We start from the raw sequence: 27,295 nt of genomic DNA, 5'->3' as shown, positions 1-27,295 counted from the left end.
GCATACAACTGTCTGGTTATAATCTGAAGTGTTACACTTCTAAAGAGTGTACTATAGTCCTCTCCTCAGGGCTATTGCACTGTTTGGGACCATAAACCCTCACCTCTGACTTTTGACCCTGAGGGGAGATCCAACATCTGGAGGGCATCTGTTTGACTAAAGTTATATGTCACTATTCTGAATACAGAATTTGGCAATTGTACAAGTGGCAGAGAGTTAACTAGATTCCTTTTAGCTCATTTATCTATATGTTTATCTATAAATATATATATCTACATCTTTAGCTCATTTCTGAATGAAGCAGAGAGTGTTTGAGGACCGGGACATCCGTAGAGATACCAAGGTGCTTGTTTATAAAGCTATTGTCCTCCCAACCCTGCTATACACCTGCGAGACATGGACTATCTACAGATGTCATATGCAACTCCTAGAACAATTCCATCCGCATTGCCTCCAAAAAAAATCCTGCAAATCTCTTGAAAAGACAGGCGGACAAATGTCATTGTGCTGGAAGAAGCAAAAACCACCAGCATTGAAGTGATGGTCCTCAACTCCACTGGACCGGCCACGTTGTCCGAATGCCCGACCACCATCTCCCAAAGCAGTTGCTCTACTCTGAACTCAAGGATGGAAAACGGAATGTTGGTGGACAGGAAAAGAGATTTAAAGATGGGCTCAAAGTCAACCTTAAAAGCTCTGGCATAGACACCGAGAACTAGGAAGCCCTGGGCCTTGAGCAATCCAGCTGGAGGCCAGCTGTGACCAGCGGTGCTGCAGAATTTGAAGAGGCACAAATGGAGGGCGAAAGAGAGAAACGTGCCAAGAGGAAGGCGCGTCAAGCCAACCCCAACTGGGACCGCCTTCCACCTGGAAACCAATGCCCTCACTGTGGGAGAATAGGGCTCCACAGTCACCAACGGACCCACCGCCAGTACACCGATCTTGGAAGAAAATCCTACTCGGACAACGAGGGATCACCTAAGCAAGTAAGCATTTATCCATATTGGGATCAGAAGGTTATAGAAAGATGGATTGATGGACATGCACACAGACCCTGGATTGGTGATAGACAATTTGCGTTACTCAAAGTGGTGGTCCCAATATCAATTCCAGTACACGTCATTCGTTACCAGCATCTGATCAGTTCCTTGGGAGGAAACAGTTGAAGCTAATGGGCACTAATATGGGACCAGTCCCTAGAAGACTGAAAAAGATAACTGACAGTTCCCCATATTGGATGCCCCATGAATTACTGTTCTAGATGCAGTTCTCACTCAACTGCAAGCAAGCACATCCACCAGATCAGAAGTTGGAGTAAATGTATTAATTCTGTTTCATAGCGAACTTTCTACTGATCAGTACCCAGCAATGCAGTCCCCAAAAGATTGCAAGGACACAACTGGAATAGATGGCTGAAAATACTTTTTTTTCTTTTTTTAAATTTTCCATTTGCTCCTGGTTCCTGGAAGGAGAACAGAAGACCATCACATAGGTGTCTGTCTACTGTTGGCTGCCCTCTTGTAGCTTAGAGCAAGCCAAGTCCCTGAGAAACATAATTGTCATTGAGAAGGCAGACATAAGGATTTGGCTGCAGAGCAGCCTGTTGAAGCCTGGCTTGGGAAAAATTGGGCAAGCTGGGTGAGGACAATCAAGGCGGGGTGAAGTATTTTAACAATCCAAACATACCTTCAATAAATCCTCATTCGCCTAAGGACATAGCGTATTTTTTCCATAACCATATCCTTTGAACATAAATCTCTTCACCTCACAAATGCATAACACAATAATAATCAAACAACAAGTTTTGTTTTTATTCAATTTGGTATCCATTTATTTCATTTCGAACAACTCTCCAAACAATAGCCAATTCCTGAAGACTTTCAAATTCCCATCCCAACACATGGGATGGTTGTGAAAGTCCAATGATTCAATGTTATGACGGCTGTTCCTTTGTTGATTTTTAACTACATTTTCAGATGCTTGTAATTTTAATGGTTCAATAAAGACTGTTTTTAGATAGACGCGATGAACTTCACACTGCATAGTATTCAGCAGCCTCAGGGCCAGTTCATTCATATAAAAAATTCACAGGACAATGCTGTCGTTTTAACAGCCACCACTTCAGATGGTTAGTGGAGACTGGCATATTTCAATTCTTCTCTACAGAAACAGATATGAACCCACTCTGCATTTAGAAATCTAGAACAGTCATTTGTGGGGCATCCAATGCAGCAGGGAGCACTGCAACACTGCATGAGATCTGTATCCTCAAAGCCAATGGTTCTCAACCTTCCTAATGCTCCGACGCCTTAATACAATTCATGTTGTGGTGACCCCAAACCATAAAATTATTTTCTTTGCTACTTCATAGCTGTAATTTTGCTACTGTTATGAATCATAATATAAATATCTAATATGCTAGATGTATTTTCATTCACTGCATCAAATTTGACACAAATACCCAATATGCCCAAATTTGAATACTGGTGGGGTTGGGGCGGGATTGATTTTGTCATTTGGGAGTTGTAGTTGCTGGGATTTATAGTTCACTTACAATGAAAGAGCATGCTGATCTCCACCAATGATAGAATTGAACCAAACTTGGCACATAGAACTCCCATGACCAACAGAAAATACTGTAAGAGTTTGGTGGACATTGACCTTGTGTTTTGGAATTGTAGTTCACCTACGTCAAGAGAGCACTGTGGACTCAAACAATGATGGATCTGGACCAAACTTGGCACGAATACTCAATATGGCCGAATGTGAACACTGGTGGAATTTGGGGGCATTCTGAACACCACCAACAATAGAATTGTGCCAAACTTCCCCCACACAACCCCCCATGATCAATAGAAAATACTGGTGGGATTTGGAAGGAATTGACAGTGATTTAGGGGACAGCACGCCTGCTCTCCCCTCCCTGCTTGGAGTCTCAGAAATAGCCCTCCCCTTGGCTGAGAGGCCAACCAATTACAGCAGGAGGAGGGCTTTTGGTGGGAGGCTTTGCTGTCTGTTTCCAAAAAGGAAGTTCTTCAGCCCTCTCTGAGTTCCTAAGACCATCAGAAATATATTTTCTGGTGGTCTTTGGCAACCCCTCTGAAACCCCTTTTGTGACCCTCCCCCAGGGGCCCTAACCCCCAGGTTGAGAAACACTGCTCTAAGTGGATAAAAATGCCAGACTGAATCAATGTCTGATTTCAACTGCAGTAGACCTATTGAATCAGTGTAGTCTACATTAGTTTGCATTACTACTGCTTTTATTTGAATGGGTCTAGTCTAGCTGGTGCGGAGGCCTAAATAGCCTAAAGGCTCTGGATCCTGTATGATCTTCAAAGTTAAGATCTGGCTGGTATTTGAAGGAGGAAAAGCTATCACACATCGGGTAAATAGGCTACATTTCAGAGAAAGGAATGGGCAAAGCCACCTCTTCAGTATTCCTTGTCTAAGAAAATCCTAAGCAATTTATGGATTGCCATCAATTGACAGGAAACATACTTGCTCTAGCTAGCACTATTAATTAGTTTTAGCCCTTAATTCCTCATTATCTAATCCAGAGAAGCAATCTATAGTATTCTATGAGTGACAGAAAAGCATGCATGTTTCATGGGATGTGAGGGGAGAGGGGGAGCAGAAATAGGATGCAGGTAAATGGTAAAACTGAAAATTACCTGAAGAAACCTTTCCCAACCTTGTAGTTTCTGTATGTCTTGGGTTACAAATCCTATAACCTTCAGATGGCAATTAAGTTGGAGAGTTTGTAGTACAAAGCATCTGCAAATTGCCAAATTGGGCAAGTCTAGTTAAAATAAAATATATGCCCATTTAAAGGATTACGTCATCACTGCAGAATTTTTAAACCTGACTTCATAGTTAAACCACTATTTATTTACATTTTGAAAGGAATTCTAGGAGAAGATCCTTTAAATGGGCTCATATTTTATTTTAACTAGCCTTGCCCAATTTGGCAGTTTGTAGCCCTAGCCTTGTCTTACTCAACTGCCAAGTATGCCTGCCCTGTTTGGCATAGGTTTGCCCATGCAAAGCAGGTGAACATAACATTGAATGAAACCAGAATAATCACAGGATGTCTTAAACCTACACCTGTTGATAAACTCTACAAGCTAGCTGGCATTCCCCCCCCCCCTCCCCGGATGTGCGACGGAAAGTTGCTGCTAAATATGAGAGAAATAAGGTTGAACACTGTGAAAGCCAACCACTACATGGCTAGCAGCCTCCTTCCAGTAAAATCAAGGAAAAGCTTTATGAGATTTATGAGAACTACCACCCCTCTTGGCATCCCCCCAGCAACAGCAAGGGTATCCCTCTGGGCAGCTAAACCAGCAAATCCCAACTGCATCCCCCCCCCCCCCCCCCGCGCGCGCAAGGGTCTTCCTCTAGGGGCAAACCAAGAATGGGCAGCTTGGAAGTCCCTGAACAGACTCAGAAGTGGAGTGGGAAGAAAAAAAGGTAACATGGCAAAATGGCACTACCTAAAAGAATCCCACATCTTATGTGACTGTAAAGCAGAACAGACAACTCCACACCTGTATGCTTGTCCATTATGCCCTGCCTCATGTACAGAGGAAGAATTGTTGGAGGCTACAGACAATGCCATTACTTTTGCCCGTTTTTGGTCAAAAGATATTTAGCCGCCTGCACTTCTTCTATTTTTATTGGTTTTATACTAATGTATGCAATGCTTCTGATACAAAATAATAATAATCCATCCTGAGTGCCCTGCGGGGTGAGAAGAGCGGAATATAAATACTGTAAACAACTAAGTACATAAACTCTCTAGTTTCCAGTTGACTTTTGGGTTTAACTAGCATCTTAACAGTGGAAAGATCTATCATTAAATATTAAAGTCAGAATCAACGATGCCATAGCATTTCCAATTTCTATATTCAGTTATGAAAGCTAGGCAATAAAGAAAGCTAGCAGAAAGATCGATTCACTTAAAATATGCTTGAGGAGAGTCCTGCAGATATCACAGACTGCCAAAAATGATAAATAAATGTGTCTGAACTCCCACTAAAAGCCAAGATTACTAAATAAGCCTGCTATACTTTGGACATGTAATGAGATTATGTGTCCCATTGGAAACATCACAAAGATGGCTAAATGGGGAGGTGGTAAGCAAAGAGGAAGACTGTGTTACAGACTTATGGAAAGAAGCCATAGTACTGAGTTTTGGTGACTGGGAATCTTGGGATGTCTCATACAAATAGGGTTGCAATAAGTGAAAGCCTATCTGAAGGCAATTAAAATCAGCAAAGAATGTTCACAGGTCTGGCTCAAGAAACGTTGCTTCCTGAAGCAATTATACCACTACCACCCACCTTCCACCTGTTAAAAAAAACTGGACCACACTAGCAATTGAATCCTACTTAACCTCTAGCAAGAAAACGTTAGATACCATAGGTTCAATGGGCATACATAGATGAAACATTTTAATTTTATTTCAGGACGTGTTAGGGGAATAGGTAAAGGTTTTTCCCTGACATTAAGTCCAGTTGTGTCCGACTCTGGGGAGGTGGTGCTCATCTCAATTTCTAAGCCGAAAAGCCAGCGTTGTCCATAGAGACCTCCAAGGTCGTTCAGCCAGCATGACTTCACGGAGCACTGTGACCTTACTGCCGGAGCGGTACCAACTGATCTACTCACATTTGCATGTTTTCGAACTGCTAGGTTGGCAGAAGCTGGGCCTAACAGCGGGAGCTCACCGTGCTCCACGGATTCAAACAAACGACCTTTCGGTCAACAAATTCAGCAGTTCAGCACTTTAATCCACTGCATCACCAGAGGAAGATATAAGCATATATCAGCATGATTGCCTTTCAACAAGAAGTGTCAAATACACAATCTGTGGACTATTTAATCCTGTGTTGGGCTGAGAATGATCTTCACTTAGATGTAGTTTGCAAGATGGGAAAATAAGATAACTAACTGTACTGAGCTGACATGACAGCCTCATGAAACTTTCGTTCAGGAATGTCACCATACACGTACAGGCACCCATACATCCCGATAGACAAGTTGACAAAAAGAACGATTCCTGATCGCAACCTCTTGAGTGTTGTTTTTAATATAACATTTTATTGCGTAGATTGTTTGATACAGAACAGCATTTATCACTTTGAATTTGGAAGTAACGTACAACTGAATGAAAAGAGGAATAGAAGTACCCAAACAAAACACGTGAATCTCTGTTCATGTGGCATAAACCAGTCTTGTACACAACTCGTAGCAGCAGTTTTTAAACGTTCCCTTTCAAAAAGAAATTATATATATTTATATTTATATATTTAATAGGAATTCTACACCTTAATCGTCATTTCCTTGCAGGGACTGAAATTCGTGGGATTTCAAATTTCCTTCCTGAGTGGAGAAAGGGAGAGGGGTGAAAAGGCAGCCTCCTTTCCCATACTCCAACTCCTCTAACAAAAAACATGTCCTACCGGCACAGGAACGATGCGAGGAAAGAACCTGTGATTGAGACTTTGGCTCCTCGAAACATTGGCAGTATTAGCTAGGGCTGAAAGAAATGGAGACAAGTATGCTTTACATGGCATACGTGTCTTTTCCTGATTGCTTTCTCAGGGATGTTTGCCCCATAATTTTCTTTGAAACCAGAATAGTTGCAGCCAGATATTGCCAGACCATTATTTCCTACAGCCCTAGCCAACATAGTCAATGGTGGAGGACTGATCATGGGAATTGGAATCAAAAAATATTGAGACAGCCATAGGTTGTTCTACTTTGGGCTAAAAGGTGTAACACTGGTTCTCAACTTGTGGGTCACCAGGTGTTTTGGTCTACTACTCGCAGAAATCTCAGTTTACCAGCTGTTGGGACACTGGTTCTCAACCTGTGGGTCCTCAGATGTTTCGGCCTTCAACTCCCAGAAATATGAACAGCTGGTAAACCAGTTGGGATTTCTGGGAGTTGTAGGCCAAAACATCTGGGGACCCACAGATTGAGAACCACTGTCTTAGGATTTCTGGGAGTTGAAGGCCAAAGCATCTGGAGACCCAGAGGTTGAGAACCACTGGCCTAAACTCTACCATTGTTAATTTAACACCACAGTTCCATGATCCAAGCAACTCAGGAGACAACATAACACAGGCTCATCATAGGATATGGAGGTACTCCTGCCCCTATTATAGGGTAATGGAAGAAGTTGTGATCAGTGTGAGGAGGTGAGGGAAAACATACACCATTTGGAAATGGGAATTAATCCATCAACAGAGCTTGTTCCGGTTCAGCTGCATCATTATAGCTAAAAACATTTGAACCTGGTTTCCTTTCCTTTTTCCTTCTTTCTTTCTATGCTTTCACAGTCAAGTGCTTATTGTAGTGATTGGATTCTCACCATTAGCTCCATTGAAAATTTTGACAATTGCAGAAAAAATAGGTTGTTTTTTTAAAAGCCCTGAGAGAAGAGGAAAAAAAATGGGGGGAGGGAAATCAAAAAGATGTAGAGAAACGAATTAACTGAACATGCAAAACTAAACCTAAGATTCACCCATAGTTTAAACACATTATAAATTTCACAGTTTAATATTAAAGGGGGGGGGGGTGAGGTGGATGTGAGGAGACGGGAGCAGGTCAACAAGAGGAAAACAGAACAAGAAAATAAGGACAAGGTTTTTTTTTTTCCTCCATCAAATGCAACTAATAAAAACATCAGTAAAATGTGGCAAGATTTAATAAATCTACTTGGATACAGATAAAGGCTAAATAAAGCTTTAAATCAATAGTGATTATTGCTAGCAGATGTCCCGGCAGGGTGCTGGGAAATTATTTGCTACATTATTTCTGCAGCATAAAGTTTAGTTCAGGTCTGTCAAATTTGCACCCTCTTCTCCCCCAGACAGAAGCCATGTTTCAAGCTTGCTAGGAAAGACTATGAAGCATCTTCGTGGGGGGAACTCACCCACCCAGTCCGGGAGAGAACACGGGTTTGACAGTCCTGGTTTAGTTAATGGCTTCTCTCCCACAGTATTGCGCGCAGTTTAGTGTGGAGAGCTGCCAAAAAACAAAAATCCCCAAATAATAATAATAATAATAATAATTATAATAATTATAATATAATAACAATAAAAATTAAGGGGTGCATAAGTTGGCATTGATGAACATGTTCATTTAACAGGATCTTTATTTTAATATAAAAGAGGAATCATTGGTATTTGTTTTGTTTTTTACTAAGCCGAAGGAATGGTTTCAGGATTTTTCAACATACCCTCAACAAAAATCAAATCTATATCTAGCATCCTTCTCTCTCCCCTCTTTATTAAAAAATTCTATATGAAATATTATTGCTTCAAAATCATCTCCCAACCCCTCATCTGACTGAACCCTCCAGGAAATAGTGGATTTTAGCAGATTGGCATAATATTCCCTTCTTCCAATTCTGAAGGCGCATCCAAGCCTATTATACCTGCACAAGTCCCATTTTATTTTCAAAGGTTCTTGTCGAAGAGCGTAATTTGAGGTATAGAGACAGTGGTGGGTGAGTATCTAACAGTGTGAATGAAAAGGGCTCAAAGTGAGGAACACCAAAGAGAGGCTCCGGAAATACACTGCCTTCCTTTGCTCTAGAAGGGAAGATGTGCATTAACCTATATGCTGCAAAATGCACTTATTTCGTTGGAATGCTTGATCTGTAAGTATCCAGATTTTGGAAATGTTGGGTTTTTGGGCTACAAGTTCTAGAATCTTATAGTCCAAGAAATCAACTTTTCTAAACTCTTAAATTAATCTGAACACAAATATGGATGTCATCTGTCTCGAGGCTGATGATAAAAGACCGGCTGTGATCCAGCGATGCCCCATTGGTGTATGGCTTGTTGCTGACAAAAAGGGTAAGTCCACACATGCGGTTCTGTTGCCAAATGCTCCATTCTTTTGAAGGAAAAGAGGAATCACTCTGAGTGAGCATTGGGCTCACAAACAATAAACTGAGGGATGATTCCAGTGTTACTTCCCCTTCCATCCTAAAGTTCAGGGTATACAATCAGAAAAATCACCCAAAGATATAAATGTATGTCATGCCAGACAGATGAAATATCGAGTTATTCTTGTGACACATGGTTGTAAGATCTGCATAGTGGACCAGAGTCAAACAATAAGTAGGAACATGATCAAGATTTGAACCTTCCAATTTGCTCTTGCATTGTTACGAGAATGTAACAAACAGCCATATTTAAAATTAATTTATGCCAAAGGCAACTCTACTATTTTTCTTTCTCTCTCTCTCAAAATTAATGGGCTATACTTCAGGGTGGAAACAGATCTTGAATCCTAGCACACCAGCTTAACTGGCCTGTGCATTACAGTCCTAAAGTTGGCATTTTATAATGCCTCCTGTTGCCGGCAACAGGATACATGGACTAATCCCAATTCCCCACATTGTTAAGTATTTAGGAAAACCTCCTGAAAGATTGGGAAGGAAGTTGGGTTTTCTCAATCTGTAAGTTGTATTGGCAGTAGTACTGATTTGTTTCCTTCTTTTAAAGCACGTTAAGGTAGCAAGTTAATTTAAGGCTTCCCCCCCATTTTATTTTGGAAGACTGAACATCTTATTCATCAATGTAAAAAAATAACAGTTGTGGTTTTGAACAATATCAACCTCATGGGATTTGCAGTGCTTTCTGCTTGCAATTGGGAGGGCTCCCTTTCCCTTAACATTCCTCTTCATGCCAGCTTGCCAAGTCTTCTTCTTAGTTCTCATTGAACTGTCACCTGCATTTCCAATATCTACTGAGGCTCTGATGACACCTATCTAGATAAACTGAATTTGAATGGGAGTGGAGGCGGAAAGAGAAATCATAGCACCAAGGCTCACTCCTCACCTAGCCTCATCACACTAGAGAAAAAATCCAATTAAAAATCGGTTTCTGCCTCCTGCAGAATTCTGGGGTTTGTAGTTTAGGGAGGAGCCTTTAATAGCCTCCCAAAACTACAAACTCCAGAATTCTGTAGGAGGCAGAAAATGGATTTTAAGTGTATTTTTTCTTTAGTGTGATGAAGTGGTATACAAACAAGACATAGGTGGGATCTGCCCATGCAAAGTCCTTGCCTTTGCTCAAACAAGCCTATGGTTTGTACACATGTAAAGTACAGGTGGGGCTCGGTGCTGAGATTTCTCTTCCCACCTCCACCTATTGCAACACACATTCAGTGCATCTAGGTTGCACTTGGCCTCCGTTTGGCGCTGTACTCAGAGGAAGAGGGTTCTATAGAAAATACAGTAGAAAGAGTTGCAAACCCAGTAGGGGAGAGTCAGAGAGAGATTAGATCAGAAGCATTTAAGCAGGCCATCCAAGCTGCGTTGTAGATCTCCGCGGACAAATATTGCCCATTGGTTTTCTGCTGAACGCAGAGACTAGCAACTGACAAAAATTTATAAAATATTAAAATAACAATAATATATAGAAGCACAAATCAAACATATATATATAACAGTGGGTGCATAATTTCCATAGGTTTTAAAGTCGCTATGCAACTCTTTCTGTATGCTCTCAAAGGTCCACAATGGTCAGAAAGAGCGTTTTTCAAAATGACAGTAGCTAGAACATCATAATTGCCAATGTAGGGAGAAAACAAAAGAAAGAAAGAAAAAGAAAGAGGAAGCAAGTGAGGCTTAACTTTAAGTTTTTCCTGGTTTTGGCTTGGACCAAGTTTGAAAGCCTTAATCAACCATTCCCGGGACTGGTTAATTCTCCCCCATGTGGCAAATACAAACAATGTCTAATAAGAAAGACAAAAGAAAAGAAGAAAACAAAAAACAAAATCAACACCTTATTTGCAGTTCCTCTATTGGGGGTGTCTTTTAAAGTCTTCTTCCAGTTATTGGCTACAGTTTCTAAGGGCTTCCTCGCCCCACTGACCCCTTGTTTCCAGCTCAGAGCACACACAAAAGCGGCTATCACAGATATACAAGAACAAGCTCACACACCCCAATACAAAAAGTAACATTAATGCTTAAATGAAAAAAAATGAAGGTCCTCTCCAAATAGTTTCATTAAAATATATTTTTTAAAAAATCATCTTTTTGTCTTAAAAAATCTATGATACCAAAAGACCTAATAAAGTAGTAAGGCACTCAGATCAGTATATAACTGTAGTCTCTTGCATTATTTATACTGAAAGATTTATGGCACTGATTTCAGACTGCCATACCCCATCTCCCACTCCCTCCCCTCATCAAAACAGCAGGATGATTCAACATCTGGGGGGAGGGGTTGTGTGGTCAACTCCATCCCCATCTCTGTGTGTGCTGGATCAGTTTTTGGGGCACGCCAGGCATCACAGCTGTCATTCAACTCCCAAGAGCTGAGGCGCATTCTCTGCCGAGGCAAGAATATGATTCATGGAAGGTTTTTTGTTGTGAATCTCCAGTAAGTCCTGGATTAAGCCCGAGGGGCTCTCGCGATCCCCCTTTCCCCGAGGAGACTCCTGCTCTTTTGATGCTTGCTTCTGGGTGTTTTTGCTGGACTCGGCAGGACACGGGCCAGCTGCTCGCAGGACTGGCCTGTCCTCCTTGTTAATAGGATCCTTTGCAGCATTGGCAAGGCTCTCTTTGCGGCTCCGAGTGACCGGCGATGAGCTTTCCTGTTTCACCAGCAAGTCGCTTTCGGTTTCTGAGATGGGATTGGTACTGCTGTGGAGAGACTCACTTTCGCTATCCTCCTCTTCCTCCCTGGAGCGGACATCCTCCTTGTCACTCTCTTTCTCGTGGTTCTTTCCACTCTTTATCTTCTGGTGGATCCGCTGGTGGCGAACCAAGCTATGCTTCAGAGTAAAGGTCCGTTCGCAGGTTTGACATTTGTAAGGTCGCTCCCCTAGGACAAAAACCAAAAAAGTTTCAAATTTTGATTTCTAACAAGTACTATGCATTCATACAAGCACATTATCAAAAAAAGCACATTAAAACAGAAACACAGCTACCCATCTTCTGCAGAAATAAACATCCTTTCTTTATTAAATTTTTGCTTTTTCTTTTCAAGGTTTTGTGACATGCACATGTCACTGATTTCAAACTGAAATCAGTCGGAGCCACAAAAGACATGAAAAATAAAGTGAACCTGTTGGGTTTCATCCCTGGACTTGCATCAGCAGGTTTCCAGACCTCAATGAGTAGCTAGACTAGAGATAGGATTAGGTTAAGGGATTCCTCCCCCCCCCCCCACACACATACTATGCATGTTTTCCCGGAAAGGACTTTGTCTTTACTCTTCCTCCTTGCCACTGTCTCCTCCCCCTTTGATAATATAGCAAAGGAATTCTGTGAGGGAACTTCCCCTTGCGTTGACCTTGTGGTCTTCTCCATTTTTTCTTCTTCTGCTTTTTCCATTCTTCCAGTAAGGATGCATTTTGCCTCTCTCTAGGCAAAATGTAGCTGCATGTATTTTTTTCCCCCTTTTACCTCTTTAGAAGATGAGATTTAGCAAGCTAGTTAGCTCCAAAACCTTTTCTATCTGGTATGTATTTCTTTGATATCAATAAATATTTTTGAACCTGAAGTTCAGACTCTGCAATCCTGTGCCACCCTAAGGAATAGAAGCTTATCCCAGCTCATCACATGTAAGTTTCTGCTGGTTATGAAGTTTACTTCCGGTACTTTGCTATATTTATGGTGGAATCGCCCCAACTGGGGGTTATTTTGAGCCTAAAAGCTCAGGTTCCCCAACAGAATCTGCATCAGGTTATGGAGATTTAGGAAGTATTATTTATTTATTTATTTAAAGCATTTATATTCTTCCCTTCTCACCCCGAACGGGACTCAGGGCAGAGCACAACATATAAACGGCAAACATTCAATGCGAAACATATTAGACCAAGTTACTTTTGGGATTCTGGAATCCCCAGTCAGCATGGCCAGTGTTTCCAGGGCACTCCTCATATGTTTACACCTTTCATGTGATCAGATATGAAACTCACACATGTATACAATCAGCATATGGAACACATTTTCCAACTTGAAGAGTCTAAACAGCTGCCTAGCATGTTTTATAATGCTGCCTGCTCCTTTCTTTGTTGAACCCCTGGCTTCCAACAGACTGAGGGCCCTTCCATACAGCCCTATAACCCAGAATATCAAGGCAGAAAATCCTAAATTATCTGCTTTGAACTGCAAAGCAGATATTGTAGGATTTTCTGTCTTATTATTCTGGGATATAGGGGTGTGTGGAAGGGCCTCAAGCTATCAATAGTTTTTGAACACTGATAGGTTTTAATAAAAACCACAGCAGCTAAACAGCCAGAATATTCAAACATTCTGTAACATTTTTGCATAATCTCTGTGGGCCTTTCCACATGGCTCTATATCTCAGAATACCAAGGCAGAAAATCCCACAATATCTGCTACGAACTGGGTTATCTGAATCCACACTGAGGGCCCTTCCACACAGCCCTATATCCCATAATATCAAGGCAGAAAATCCCACATTATCTAAGTGTGGACTCAGATAACCCAGTTCAAAGCAGAGATTGTGGGATTTTCAGCCTTGATATTAGCCCTGTAGACAATCACCTTTAATGAAAATTATATTAAAAAGACTCAAGTGTGCTTGCAACATGAATTATTTATGAAGTATGTTAGTTCTTCACCATTAAACTAGAGAGGGACTTCCTACAGAAAATCTGGCCAATTTTATGAAATTTAGCCAGCTGTAATGACAAAGCAGTTTTTCATTACAGAACCTCCCCCGCTTCCAAAAAAAAGGGGGTGGGATAAAACTGAGTCTCCAATTGGAGTAGTACATCCCTGGAAACATGAAAAACAGCCCAACATCTCATGAATCAGCATTTCCTTTTTGATCCTCCATTGAAAAACATTTTATGAACCAACAGGATGAATGGAGTGTTACTTTACTAAGAGTGCACTTTGTTACATAGAGCAAGGTTTATGTCTTTGCATTATCTGTTTTCCCTTTATATGGGGGTGGGTCAAAAAGTTTTGCCTCCTGCGTCATAAAAACATGATAAATGAACATATAGCAGCAGAAGTTGCTACAGATCATAGCCTGAACTGTCCTCTACTCAAAACTACTGTTCAACATAGTCACCTTCAATTTGTACACATTGGCACAAATATTTAGCCCAGGCATCAAAACCATTTTGGAAAAATTTAGGGTTTTACTTCATGGTCACCTGTCAGGGGTGCTTTGAATGCCAATTTCCTGCTTCTTGGCATGAGGTTGGACTGGATGGCCCATGAGGTCTCTTCTAACTCTATGATTCTATGACCTATGATTTTAAAGCTGTTTTAAAGCCCTGATTTGGTCCCTTCTGACTTTTACCTGTTTTGGCCTCTGAAAGACAACCTACGTGGTTTCAGTTTCAATGACTTGATTGATATTCAAACAGCTTTAAAATCGTGAGTCATGAAGCAAAACCCTGAATTTTCCAAAATGGTTTTGCTGCCTGGATTAAATGATGACGCAAATGTGTACAAATTGATGGTGACTATATGTTGAATGGTAGTTTTGTGTAGAGGACAATTGAGGCTATGATCTGTAGCAACTTCTGCTGTTATATGTTCATTTATAACATTTTTATGACACAGGAGACAAAACTTTTTGACCCACCCTCATATGATTTTTGAAAAGAGAGGTGAAAGGCCAACACAGGAGAGATGATCACAACAGTAAAACTATGGGGGCAAATCTGGCCCCTACAGTTAAAGATTGATTCTGAGGGGAAATTGTTGTACCTTTCAAAAAATAGAAAGTATAAGGATTTCTCCATGCATTCTTACAAGCACATTAGAAAATAATTACTATTTTACTGATCTTTTGCAGAAAAAAATCCTTTCATAATTCATTTAGTATTATAGTATTTCAGGAATTTCTAATTACATGTCATTTTGTCTTTACTGGAAGGACCTATAGTTTTTTTAGAGTCATGCATACGTATGCTGCTGATAAATGCACTCTTTATGGCCCAAACCACCAAATATTTTAAATCTCCAAGCTAACTTTTAATTTAAAAAATTCCACTGAAATTATTCAAACTGTTAGAGTGTAAGATAATTTTCTTATTTGGATTCAGATAAGATCCGGGTCAAAAGATCATTGCATGACCAAACCCTGCAGGTGGAACATTGTCATGTGACCAAGGCATCTTTGATTCTATATAATTATAGTACTATGACTCCACTATCACAGCTATGGCTACATCCTACAGGGTACTGGGACTGGTAGCTTAGTGAAGCATTACAGGAGCCCTGAGGCTGCATCTGCTAAATCATTGTTGCTATGTGCTTTCAAGTGGTTTCCAACTTATTGCAACCCAAAGGTGAACCACTCCCTAAGCTGCAAAACCCAGGACTCCATAGGATGGAACCACAGCACTTAAAGTGGAATCACAACATTATAATTGTGTCGTGTGAAAGAAGCTGGGTGCTTAGAAAAGCCCCTTCTTTGCATTATAATGTGCAGGATGTCATATTCAGCATTAGTAGAAGAGATAAATATCTGGCCATGTGGTGGTGTGATCAGGCTACTAAAGACAAGATATAGCATAATATTGTTATGTTATGTTTTCTATTGTATTGTGTTTTGAGGCTTCGGCCCGTGTAAGCCGCATCGAGTCCTTCGGGAGATGCTAGCGGGGTACAAATAAAGTTAATAATAAATAAATAATAATAAATAATAGCACAGAGGATGGCCGAAATATCCTAAAAGCACTAGATCCATTTGATACTGGAAAATAAACAGTATTAGTGCTTAAGACCACCAATGAATAAAAGGTAAAGGTTTTCCGCTGACAAGTCCAGTCATGTCTGACTCTGGGGATTGGTGTTCATCTCCATTTCTAAGCCAAAGAGGTTGTCCATAGACACCTCCAAGATCATGTGGCTGGCATGACTGCATGGAGCGCTGTTACCTTCCCGCTGGAGCGGTACCTATTGATCTACTCACATTTGCATGTTTTTGAACATCTAGGTTGGCAGAAGCTGGGGCTAACAGTGGGAGTTCACACCGCTCCCTGGATTCGAATCTGCAACCTTTCAGTTAGCAAGTTCAGCAACTCAGCGGTTTAACCCACTGCACTACCGGGGCTCCCCACCAATGAATACCAGGTGCTATACTTCAGAGAAAAGAATTGTCAAAAACACTTCTGACTGAGGAAACACTACAAAGTTCAAGGAGTCACCACACACTGGTAGGGGACATGAAGGCCTATGCACACACACAGAGTATGGATGCTAAATAGTCGAGGGTTTGGTTTGGCCACTGAAATGTCCTTCTTCTAGGCTCCCACAAAATATGCCCTTGAAACTGGCAAAATTGAGAGAAAGGCATCTCCTGGAAATTTTATAACCCAGGCATCCTTGTATGGTCATTCAAAGTGTTGTCAATAATGCCAAAGTAGCCCCTGCTTACCTGTATGGGACCTCATGTGCCGTGTCAAGTCTTGCAGAGACCAAAATCTCTTGTTGCACACCGTACAAACTTTCTTTCTCTTGTCTGCCTTTGATTCACCTTTAACCCCACCATTAGCCTTTGGCTTTCTTTCATCGTCACTCTTCTCAGAAGATTTTCTCTCCATGCTTTCCCCCTCAGAGATGCTTTCGCTCTCCTCGTTCTCCCTTCCTGTTGCCTCACCATCTGTGGTGGCTTCTACTATCTTGGTGTCCATTCTGGATTCTTCTTGCTCAAGAGCAGGTTCCTCCTGAGCAATGGAAACTTGGGCTGTCCCCTGAAAATCTTTGCTTCCATCCTCATTGCTCTTTTCATCCCTCCCATCATCGTGTGCATGAGCTTTTTTGTGTCGTGTAAGAGTGCCTGCAAACTTGAAGCACTTCCCACAAATGTTGCAAGTGTGCTTGTGTTCAGTCTGAGCTCCACTAGTTGTGCTCTGGTCACTTTCAGCCAGCTTAAAGTCCATTAACTTGCTGGCAAAATTGAGGTCCAGACTTCTGTTGCTGACAGAGTCTTCTTCTGGCTCCTCATCACCCTCACTTAATTTCTCTTGTGCCTCTTCCTGTCTCTTCTCCTCTTCCTTCCAACCCTCTCCTTGAGAGAGGTCCATTTTCTCTTCCTCTCCTTTGTGACTGTTTGTTGATACTTCTGGAAATTCAGTTGCCTCTTCTGGGTGGTCTTGTTCTCCAGAGGTCAAGTCAAGAGCTTCGCTCCCTCCACTTGTATTATCCAAATCTGATTGACTGTCTGCAGGAGAAAAACGAAGAAATATTGAACCTCTTAGCAATTCAGAATGCAAAGGACTTCATGAAGACCTGTTAACATTGCTTCTGATGGCTTCAACATCATCCACAGACAGATTTGTTTAGAGTCACTGGTCTGCCCCATCTCTATTTCTCTCCGTGTACTACAAAGCATTTAAAAAGCAATACAAAGCCCTAATTCAGAAATACCTTATTAGAACCCACCGAAATGTCACAAAATAGTTCTTCAGAACCCTTCACCAAGTTGGATTTCAAGTTGAGGGAATGCAAGACAACTTGCCTTCACTTCCAAGTCTCACCATCTCTATTTAGTTTTTTTAGACAACTGCAAAAACTTTTGTGCTGCCTGGCACTCTTTCCCTATCAGAAACTAGAGCTGATGAGGTCTATCCAATGCAATTTTCTGAATCAGATTCCCAAACCAAATCTAAGGTTGCCTAAAAAAGTAATTCATAACCCTTTTGGTACTAATGTTGGAGAGTGATCCCTGGTCAAAGTGGTCCCTGGTCAAGTGGTGCCTAGTCAAAAAAAGGTTGGGAACCACTGCATTACAGAATCTGTGACCCTGCGAATGTTGTTAGACTATAACTCTCAGAATTCCTCACTCATTGGCAGTGTTAGCTACAAGTGATGGAAGTTGCTACTAAGAACATTTAGAGAGGTACAAGATAAAACAAATCTAAGCTTTGAATTACGAAAACATAATAGCTGCTTAGTAAATAGAGGGATCCAAAACCTGATAAAAATGTTTTAAGTTCTCTTTCATGTTGACGCAGATATTTGTGAATGCAAAGTCAAAGCCAACCAAGATAGAGAGGCTCTGTAGAAGAATGGATGACCTTCAAAGACATGGCTGAATTACAAAGAAATCATCAAGCTCTATATACTTTAGAAACACATGGATGATAAAACGCTGAGTTTTAAGAATCACTAAGCTGGGCCAGCACAAGGGGAATGACTTTACGAACAGAAGCGTACAGATTTGAGTAATTTAGTGTAAGACAAGAAATGAAGCAATTGATCATTTGTACACCATCCATATGAGCAGTTATAACTACTCATATGTTTAAAATATTCTGTATTTCCAATAGCCAGAGAAAATGAAAAAGCCAATTATTCCACAGGAAGAAAAGAGGAACACGGTTGATAAAATATGTATTTGTTATTGTAGTTCAACAATAGCTTCATCACATATTTATTATATATTACAGCAAGAAAAGGCAGCAGCCTATAAGGTGGTGTTAATAGTTCAAAACAGAAGGCAGTAAGAGTCCCTAAGGGATTTTGTTTTTATTATGCATGTCAACGGTTCATTACTGATCCATTTAAGGAGGGTTCCAAAGTTGTTTCCCATAGGTAAAATTCTTTATTGCCCGTAGTCGTCTATATTAGCTGTTGCTACCAAAACCTTTTAGGCCTCAAAATCACTTGTCTAAGAAAATGCCAGTCTCACATTAAGCGAAGAGCGAATAAAGGGCCTAACTTTCTTGCAGGCTGGCAAATGATAAAAAGTTTTGAACCAGGACATTTAGAAGACACCAGGTTTGGAAAGGAAGCTCCAAGTCATAACCTTCAGAAGACCTTCACAAGAACTAAAATTGTGATTTTTCTGAGCTCAAAGACTGTACAATCAGATTAAAATCTCATGAAGGGTGAGTTAAGGATGTTTTGTTTTTGCAAATTACCCTTTCTTTAGTGCCAGGTTGCTGTGGACTGCTTCCAACAAAAACCTGCAGCCAAAATCCTTGATCTTACGCCAGGCAAAGATTATTTTGCCATTTTTCTTTAGATGAGAAGATACCGTATCTTACTGAGCCAAAAAATGTGTTTCAACATACTCATTCTGTAGTGTCTCCTATCAGGTAAAAGTAAAAGTTTTCTTCTGGGCATTAAGTCCAGTCGTGTCAGACTCTGGGGATTGGTGCTCATCTCCATTTTGAAGCCGAAGTGCCAGTGTTGTCTGTAGACACCGCCAAGGTATACATTAAATGCATTTCAAAACATTTCTTAGGCCCCATCTACACTGCCATATAAAATCAAGATTGTCTGCTTTGAACTGGATTATATGGAAATGTAGATTTGTATAATCCAATTTAAAGCAGATAATGTGAACTACCTTCTTCAATAATCTGGATTATATGACAGTGCAGATCCATCCTAAGTGGCTAATTTAGAACAAATTCAGTAGCACAGCTTTTGTGAACGTACTGCCCAATGGAAAGCAGAGTTCAGTCTGCATTCTTTTCATGGTTAAAGGAGAAACTCTTCCAGGGTGGGGCGGGACAGGAATTCACTTCTAAAAACCTTGAAGTCATACAAGCAGCTGGGTGGGACTTCAGAGGATTAAAAAACAGGTCTAACTGAAATGCCTACATATGAATGTGTAAGATAAAGGATTATGCCATTTGCATAACAGTCAGTTATGTAATGCAAGCATGCCAGCTCCCAAGGACTTTAAGTATAATCAACTGTAAGGATCCCTAGAGAACTCCTGTCATTCTTTCACTCCTCTAAGGGAGAAGCAAAATCTAAACAGGTCGTTCTATTTATTACAATCCCCATAAAGCAAGTGACACACACATCCTTCTTGACCACATACAATTGTTAAGATCTGTAAATATTTCACACATTCACGAAAGAAAGAAAGAAAGAAAGAAAGGAAGGAAGGAAGGAAGGAAGGAAGGAAGGAAGAAAGGAAGAAAGAAAGAAAGAAAGAAAGAGCAAGCCATAATGCTTTGCTGTATTGTCAGCTCAAAGGCTCTGCCAGGAACTGGCATTGTATCATATTGATTCTTACTGTTGTTCTAACAGCTTTTAGAACATCAGTAAGGATTATTGATTAGAAACAGTAGGGCTTCTAGCACACCTTTAAAGTCGCTTCTAGGTTTTGCAAAATGGCAATATCTCCCCCCCCCCACTCCACCCCCAATCCCAAAAAGCTTCCACTAGGTGGAACACTTGCCTTCTCACAAACATACTGCTGCCAATTAGACCTCTCATTCAGTTTTCTTGGATAACTGTAACTGTAACTCTCTGCAGCAATGTATCAAAAAGTAATAGCAGTCTACCTCTACATTACACCCAGAGAAGGGCAAAAATATCAATAATAATAATAATAATAATAATAATAATAATAATAACAACAACAAAAACAATAATAATCTTTATTTGTATATCCCGCCTCCATTTCCCCGAAGGGACTCGGGTCAGCTTACAATGAGACAAGCCCAAAGAGCTAAATCAAAAGAAAACCAAATAAAAACACAACACAATAAAACATAACATCATAAAAACAGTACCACGGAGAGCAATAAAAGTGCTGAGTTCAGAGGGCTCTGAGTTTGTGCAAAATGCCTAGATAGAGCTAAAGGAAAGTGCAAAATTCAGTGGGAGGGATGGGAGAGTAATGCCTATAGCTACTCGGACTCTAAATGCTGGATCCCAGATGTGCCTTCCTTTCACTATGTTCAGTTCAGGACTCAGTATGTAAAAACAAGCAGCTACCAAAGCTGAGCAACCAACATTTTGATTTCAGTTTTAACTTTAAGAAGTTCTTCATTTATTCCACAGCATCATCCATGAATAATGTCACTAGAGTGAACATGACACACTTACCTGTATGTAGGCAAGTGAAAACACATATTTAGAGGCTCGAACAAAACTTCACAACTAAAGTACCACATTAGCTCTTAGAGACAATTAGAGCAGAAAGTTTCACCATCATCTTCATAGCCACCACATCACAAAAGGAGCATACAAGGACTTTGTTAAAACAGTTCAACTGACTGGCTATCAATTTCCAGGTCCAATACAATGCTAGACTATATTGCCCTTTATGGAGCTATCTTCATGACTGCATCTTCCCCTATGAACCTGCACAATGTCTAAGATCTTCTGGGGAGGCTCTCCTCTCACTTCCACCTCCGCCACAAGCGCAGTTGGTGGGGACGAGATAGAGGGCCTTCTCGGTGGTGGCTCCCCGGCTCTGGAACTCTCCCCCCAGGGAGATTAGACTGGAACCCACCCTATCCACTTTTCGTAAAGACCTAAAATGTGGATGTTACACTGAACTTTCAATTAAACAGTACCCAGATAACTCTGGTCCCCCCCAGCTATGACACAAGATTGAGCCCTTGTGCTTTACAACAGTTACCTGCCTATAGATATAGTGTTCTACTTCATATTGCCCCTCTACTCCTAATCTGTCATCTGGCTTTTGCACTTTATCCATCAGCCCTATCCTTGTAACTGATTTGCACCAGCCCACCACCCGAGCTCAGAAATGGTTTACTATATCAACCTATTAGTGGTTGTTCGATGGTTGTTTATACTGTTTGTGATATTGTTTTATGAATTTGATTGCTATATTTTAAACTATGTTGATCGGGCTCGTCCCCATGTAAGTCGCCCCAAGTCCCTTCAGAGAGATGGTGGCAAGATACAAAAATAAAGTTGTTGTTATGATTATTACTGTTAATGTTATTGTTGTTGTTGTTACAGCACTAAGATCTTATGGAGGAAGGAAAAAGGAAGAGGGGCTGACCAAGGGCAAGATGGAGGGATGTTATCCTTGAATGACTGGCTTGACCTTGAGGTGCTGGAGGTGGCGATGGTCGACAGGGAGCTCTGGCATGGGCTGGTCCATGAGGTCACAAAGAATGAATAATGAATAACATGAATGAATAAACAACAACATCTTCTGGAGTTGCCATTCCCTCTTTCCCAACCACATTTTCAGGTTCATTTGGTGGGAACAAGATAGCGGGTCTACCTGGTGGCTACTCCCAACTTTTTGGAACTCCCTCACTCATGGAGAGCAGATTACTCCCTCCTTGCTTTTCTCCCATCAGCAACTGAAACCAATCTTGTGCCAACAGGCTTTAGAATCTGAATGGGAGGGGATTTTAATGCTGCACTGTTTTATGGTTTGAATAGTCTTTTAATAAATTGTAATGTCTGTAATATTTAAACTTTATTACTATTTTGAAGTTTGAAAGCTTTTCATTTGCATGTGAAAATATGTTAAGTATCTTCAGTCTCATTATTAGGAGAAATGCAGTATATGAATGAATCAAATAATGCAGCAGCAACATCACTGTCATCATCAGACTGGCCCTCTCTCAAACAGGGAAAACTGAACTATCATGTCAAATGACAGAAAGAAGCCACTGAAATCCACAAGCATGTGGACAATTTCAACAGAAAGAAAGAAACCATGAAAATGAACAAAATCTGGCTACCAGTATTTTAAAAACTCTAAAATCAGGACAGTAAATAAAGAACAACACTCAAAAACGGGAAATCCAGACAAGAAACAACCAGGGCCAGCTAATCCCAAGAAAGGATTCCCCCAAGCAGTAAGAAGCCAGACCTTGAAACTGCTAGGCCATTAAATGTTAATCAAGATGGCCAATTGAAACATCCACACCAACCTCCAACAGACAAGAGTTCTTTCTCCCACCCTGGACATTCCACAGATACATAAACCCCTTTTTCCTAGTTTCCAACAGACCTCACAATCTATGAGAATGCCTGCCATAGATGCAGGTGAAACATCAGGAGAGAATGCTTCTGGAACATGGCCATACAGCCCAGAAAACTCACAACAACCTAGTAATCAGAATGTGTTTTGCGTATTAGTGCAGCAGAGCTGATAAATAAGTGTTTTAGATAAATGAGAATAATTTTACAAAGCTGAAATATATATGATTTACCACAAGAAAAGTCTGAATACTTGCAACTTTGTACTGCTGTGAGGAATACATTCCCCATTTGCTGTTCTGAGGAAGATTTCAAACACACAATAGTTTGAGAAGACACTCTGGAGTTTACTATTATCTTCTTTGAAACTAATGCAAACATGGTCCCATGACTTTGAAGTATTTGTGCTCTTCACACACAGGATTCTGTAAGTAACAGGACTATTACAGACCTCTTGTTGTAACCTATCTAATCAGACCAGAAACAATGGCAACCACAACTATCTTCACTGCAATCAGTTTGTTCTTTTGCTGATCACACACACCCTTCAGGGCCAAACTAATGTTAAAATGTGAGCCTTGCTGATTTCCTAGACAGAAGGGATGAGCCACCAAAGTCCAGTGTGAGTCATGCAGGAGTGCCGAATATTTTCCCCTACCAACCATTTAGCAGTTGTTACTTCCTATCTCTGATCCCCATGAAGAGAAAAACTCTAAAGAAAATAATTTCAAACCCGGAGATGGAAAAGGAAAACCTATATGTTGCCTGCTCATAATAGACTATTTCAGTGTGCCCTCAACTCATTTATAGGAAAAATGAGAATCGCACATTATACCATATATACAGAATTTCCATGCATACATCAATCCCTTTATTTATATCCCTCCTTAATTTTAGATTGAGACTCAAGGCAATTTACAAAACGGCAGGGAAAACAGATATATAGTCATCCTTCCACATCTTCTGGGTTTAGGGGCACAGGATACCCATGAAAGTGAGAAAGCACGAATAAATAAATTGCTATATATTTTTTTACCTGAATGTTTTCCAGAATGACTCTATAGTTAACTTCCCCTGGAAGCTGAATAGAGAATCACATTGGAGGATCAAGAGACCTCATCACACTAGAGAATGAATCCACTTTAAATCTGGTTGCAGCCTTCTACAGAATTCTGGGGTTTGTAGTTTAGAGAGGAGACTTTAACAGCCTCACTAAACTAGTAAAGGTAAAAGCTTTCCCCTGACATTAAGTCCAGTTGTGTCTGACCCTGGAAGTTGGTGCTCATCTCCATTTTTAAGTCGAAGAGCCAGCATTGTCCGTAAACACCTGCAAGGTCATGTGGCCAGCATGACTGCATGGAGTGCTGTTATCTTCCCGCCGGAGCGGTACCTATTGATCTACTCACATTTGCATGTTTTTGAACCGCTAGGTTGGCAGAAGCTGGGGCTGACAGTGGGAGCTCACACCATTCTTCGGATTCGAATCTGTGACCTTTCGGTCAACAAGTTTAGCAGCTCAGTGCTTTAACCCACTGCGCCATCGGGGGCTCTCTCAATAAACTACAAACCTCAAACTTTTGTAGCAGACAGAAACCAGAATTTAAGTAGGCTCATTCTCTAGTGTGATGAATTTACTAGAGATGTGTTCTTTCTAGAAATCTAGACCTTCCAACACAACAGGAAGAACTTGACCATAGAATCACACTCTAGGACAGGGGTCCTCAAACTAAGGCCCGGCGGTCGGATACGGTCTTCCAAGTTCATTTACCCGGCCTTTGCTCAGGGTCAACCTATGTCTGAAATGACTTGAAAGCACACAGCAACAACAACAATCCTATCTCATCAGCCAAAAGCAGGCCCACACTTCCCACTGAAATACTAATAAGTTTATATTTATTTTAATTATCGTATTGTTTTTAAGTGGTTTTTTTGCATTACAAATAAGATATGTGCATTCATTCTTCTTCTTTTTTTCAGATTATAATCCGGCCCTCCAACAGTTTGAGGGACTGTGACCTGGCCCTCTGTTTAAAAAGTTTGAGGACCCCTGCTGTAGGACCTAGAGAGAGATTTTAAATCAAATCAGTGAAAAATTAAAACCACAAATGTGGAGGAACAGCTGTAGTTATTGAATAACAACAGATTTTAAAGCAATTAAAACCTTACTTTCAAAAAATCAAAACAAAAAAAGTACTGCACCATGAATGCCTATTAAAATCAGTTTCCAAAGGATTGCTGGAAAAGAATGCCCACTGAAAACAAAACAAAGAAGGAGCCATTCCAATTTCTATTGGAAGTTACTTTTGGACTACAACTCATATAATTCCCTGCAAAGTTGGGGCAGTGGCCAGGTTGCCAGGGTTTACACTGCCAGAGCATTTGTTTGATCCTCAGTTCCTTAAGAGGTAAGGATCATGTCTCATTCACGTATTCCCGAGCCCCAAACATGAAAGGAACATGACTTGACTTTACGTTCTGGAACAACCTAAAAGAGCTACCTGTGCTATCATGAGCTCCAGCATCACTTTCTTTAGACTGAGGAACAAGCCCATTTCTTCTCAGATAGTAGGTGGCAGTTCCGTGTCTGCGTAAGAGGTGGCGTTCACAGTTAGATTTGGTGGAAAAGAAGGCATCACATTTTTGACAAGGGTGGGGCTTCTGACCTGAAGGGAGCAGGGAAAAAAACATATTTATCTTTCTTTCTAGTGCATCCAAAGAACTTCTGTGTGTCCTCTTATTTGTCTTGCTGTTTTTCAGTGCTTAGACAAGTGATTTATTTCAACCAGTTTTCATTGGGATGAAGGATTTGGGGAGTTATAGGGCAAAAATGCATATACAGCGAGCCTGCCTTGACTTCATGCAGCAAGACCACCCCAGAGGTAGCTGCATGTTCAGGCTTCTGAATAAACATATAAACAAATGATATTGAAAAAATTAAATCCTACGTTTAGATTAATGACATCTCTCTCCCTCAGCCTAACTGCTCAAGGGGAAGGCAGTGACAGCTGAGAAGGGAAATATCAACTCTTCTCATGTACTTTAATAGCTCCTGAAAATCATCCTCTGTTTTCAAGTGGCAATTTTGGCTTGAGAGGGAAACCCCATTTTTGTAAAGGCACTTTACAAAAGTATTTTTTTTTCTGCTGTGCAAATTTGACATTAAGATTGCAAAATAAACTGGACCCAAAGACTAATAGCTGCAGTGGGCGGTAAACATTATAGTGTTGATCAATCACTTTAGAACAAGCCTTTTCCCCCAAAAGAGGGACTCAGAACCTAAAGGATATGTTTTTAGCATGGGAATGCACAGTGAAGGATGGCAAAAAGGACTCTGCATAGCCACTGTTTCATATTGTATCAAGTCACTCTTACAAAATTTTGACAAGGGCACGAAGATCGCTTAGGAGATGCAAATCACCTAGTGGGATCAACTTCCACCAGATCTAGGCACAGTTTGAAAGGTGCATGCATTGCCACCAATAATCAAGGATTATAACCAAAGATCCACAAGGCACCATATTGCCTACTACTGCCCCATAGAAAACCGTCAATCAATATATATTGAGCTATATGGTCCAGCTTTGTATTCAGCAGTTTCCAGTGTACTAGCAATTGTCCTGCAGCCCTCAATAATAATAATAATAATAATAATAATAATAATAATAATAATAATAATAATCTTTATACCCTGCCACCATCTCCCCGATGGGGACTCGGAGCGGCTTACATGGGACCAAGCCCAGACAACATATTACAGCAAAAGTAAAACCAAAACATAAACAACAATCAACATCATCAAAATTACAAGAGAAAAAAATGAATACAATAACAAAATAACATTACAATAAACACAAACACAGTGACAGTGGACGGGCCACATGTACAGGATAAAATCAAGAGATCAGTAATAAAATTATCACATTTTAGAATAAACTGAAATGTTAGCACAAGTTACATAGTTCCTCAGCAGACAATACAATGTGGGTCAGAAACTAGTCTTTAGGAAAGAATTGCCATTTTGGCTGTCTACTGAGCACCAAGTATAACCTCCATGGGATCTAGCCTAATTTTGCAATGATGTCAATGGTCATAAAATGCCCCATACCATACTCCACAGCTTGATCTCCCTGCAAGAACATGTTCTGAAGAAACTGAATATGGAGGGCAACAAACAATAAGAATAAAAGGGTGGGAACCTCAAAAATAAAAAAACTAATGGATAAAGTTTAACTCAGTCTAAAAAAGCAACTGTTGTATTAGCAACAAAAGACTCAGAAGAATTTGTAATATTCTTTGTGTGATAGAAATATAATAGACTAAAAATAGGACAGAGGAAGATGCTATGAAAAAGTTTTTAGAGGGGATATAATGCAGGTCTTATGGCTGCTTGCGTCACATTCATCTAGATTGTTTAAAGAGCTCTGTAGCTTTAAAAGACCTGAAAGTGAATGTTCATTTGTCAGCTGACTAATTAGTGCTACAAGTCTGCATCTGTCTTTGGGACAATTCACATAAGTCTGTTTAACATACAAATCGCAATTTTCTGCTGCCAAGTTCACAAGCAGTATGAAGAAAAAAATACATCAAACAGATTGATTTCGCTACTAATATAAG

General features: G+C 40.5%; 1 protein-coding gene across 4 annotated transcripts in view; it reads right to left on the bottom strand.

The window, feature by feature from the left end:
- Nucleotides 1–6,079: 6,079 nt before the first annotated feature.
- Nucleotides 6,080–27,295, bottom strand: part of RREB1 (ras responsive element binding protein 1) — a 176,765-nt gene continuing 155,549 nt past the window's right edge. For 3 of the 4 annotated variants that reach the window (XM_060774777.2, XM_067467514.1, XM_060774778.2), the window contains 3 exons: nucleotides 25,180–25,344; nucleotides 16,398–17,183; nucleotides 6,080–11,849 (listed from right to left, as the gene is read on the bottom strand). In XM_060774777.2, coding sequence (XP_060630760.2) covers nucleotides 11,323–11,849; nucleotides 16,398–17,183; nucleotides 25,180–25,344 — 1,478 coding nt within the window. In that variant the 3' untranslated portion in view covers nucleotides 6,080–11,322. The remainder of the gene's footprint in view (nucleotides 11,850–16,397; nucleotides 17,184–25,179; nucleotides 25,345–27,295) is intronic. The other variant, XM_060774779.2, reaches the window with a different exon arrangement.

Source organism: Anolis sagrei, chromosome 4 (assembly GCF_037176765.1).
Source record: "Anolis sagrei isolate rAnoSag1 chromosome 4, rAnoSag1.mat, whole genome shotgun sequence".
Taxonomy (NCBI): domain Eukaryota; kingdom Metazoa; phylum Chordata; class Lepidosauria; order Squamata; family Dactyloidae; genus Anolis; species Anolis sagrei.
Note: the sequence above shows the minus strand (reverse complement) of the source record. Positions and strands in the feature narration are given on the sequence as shown.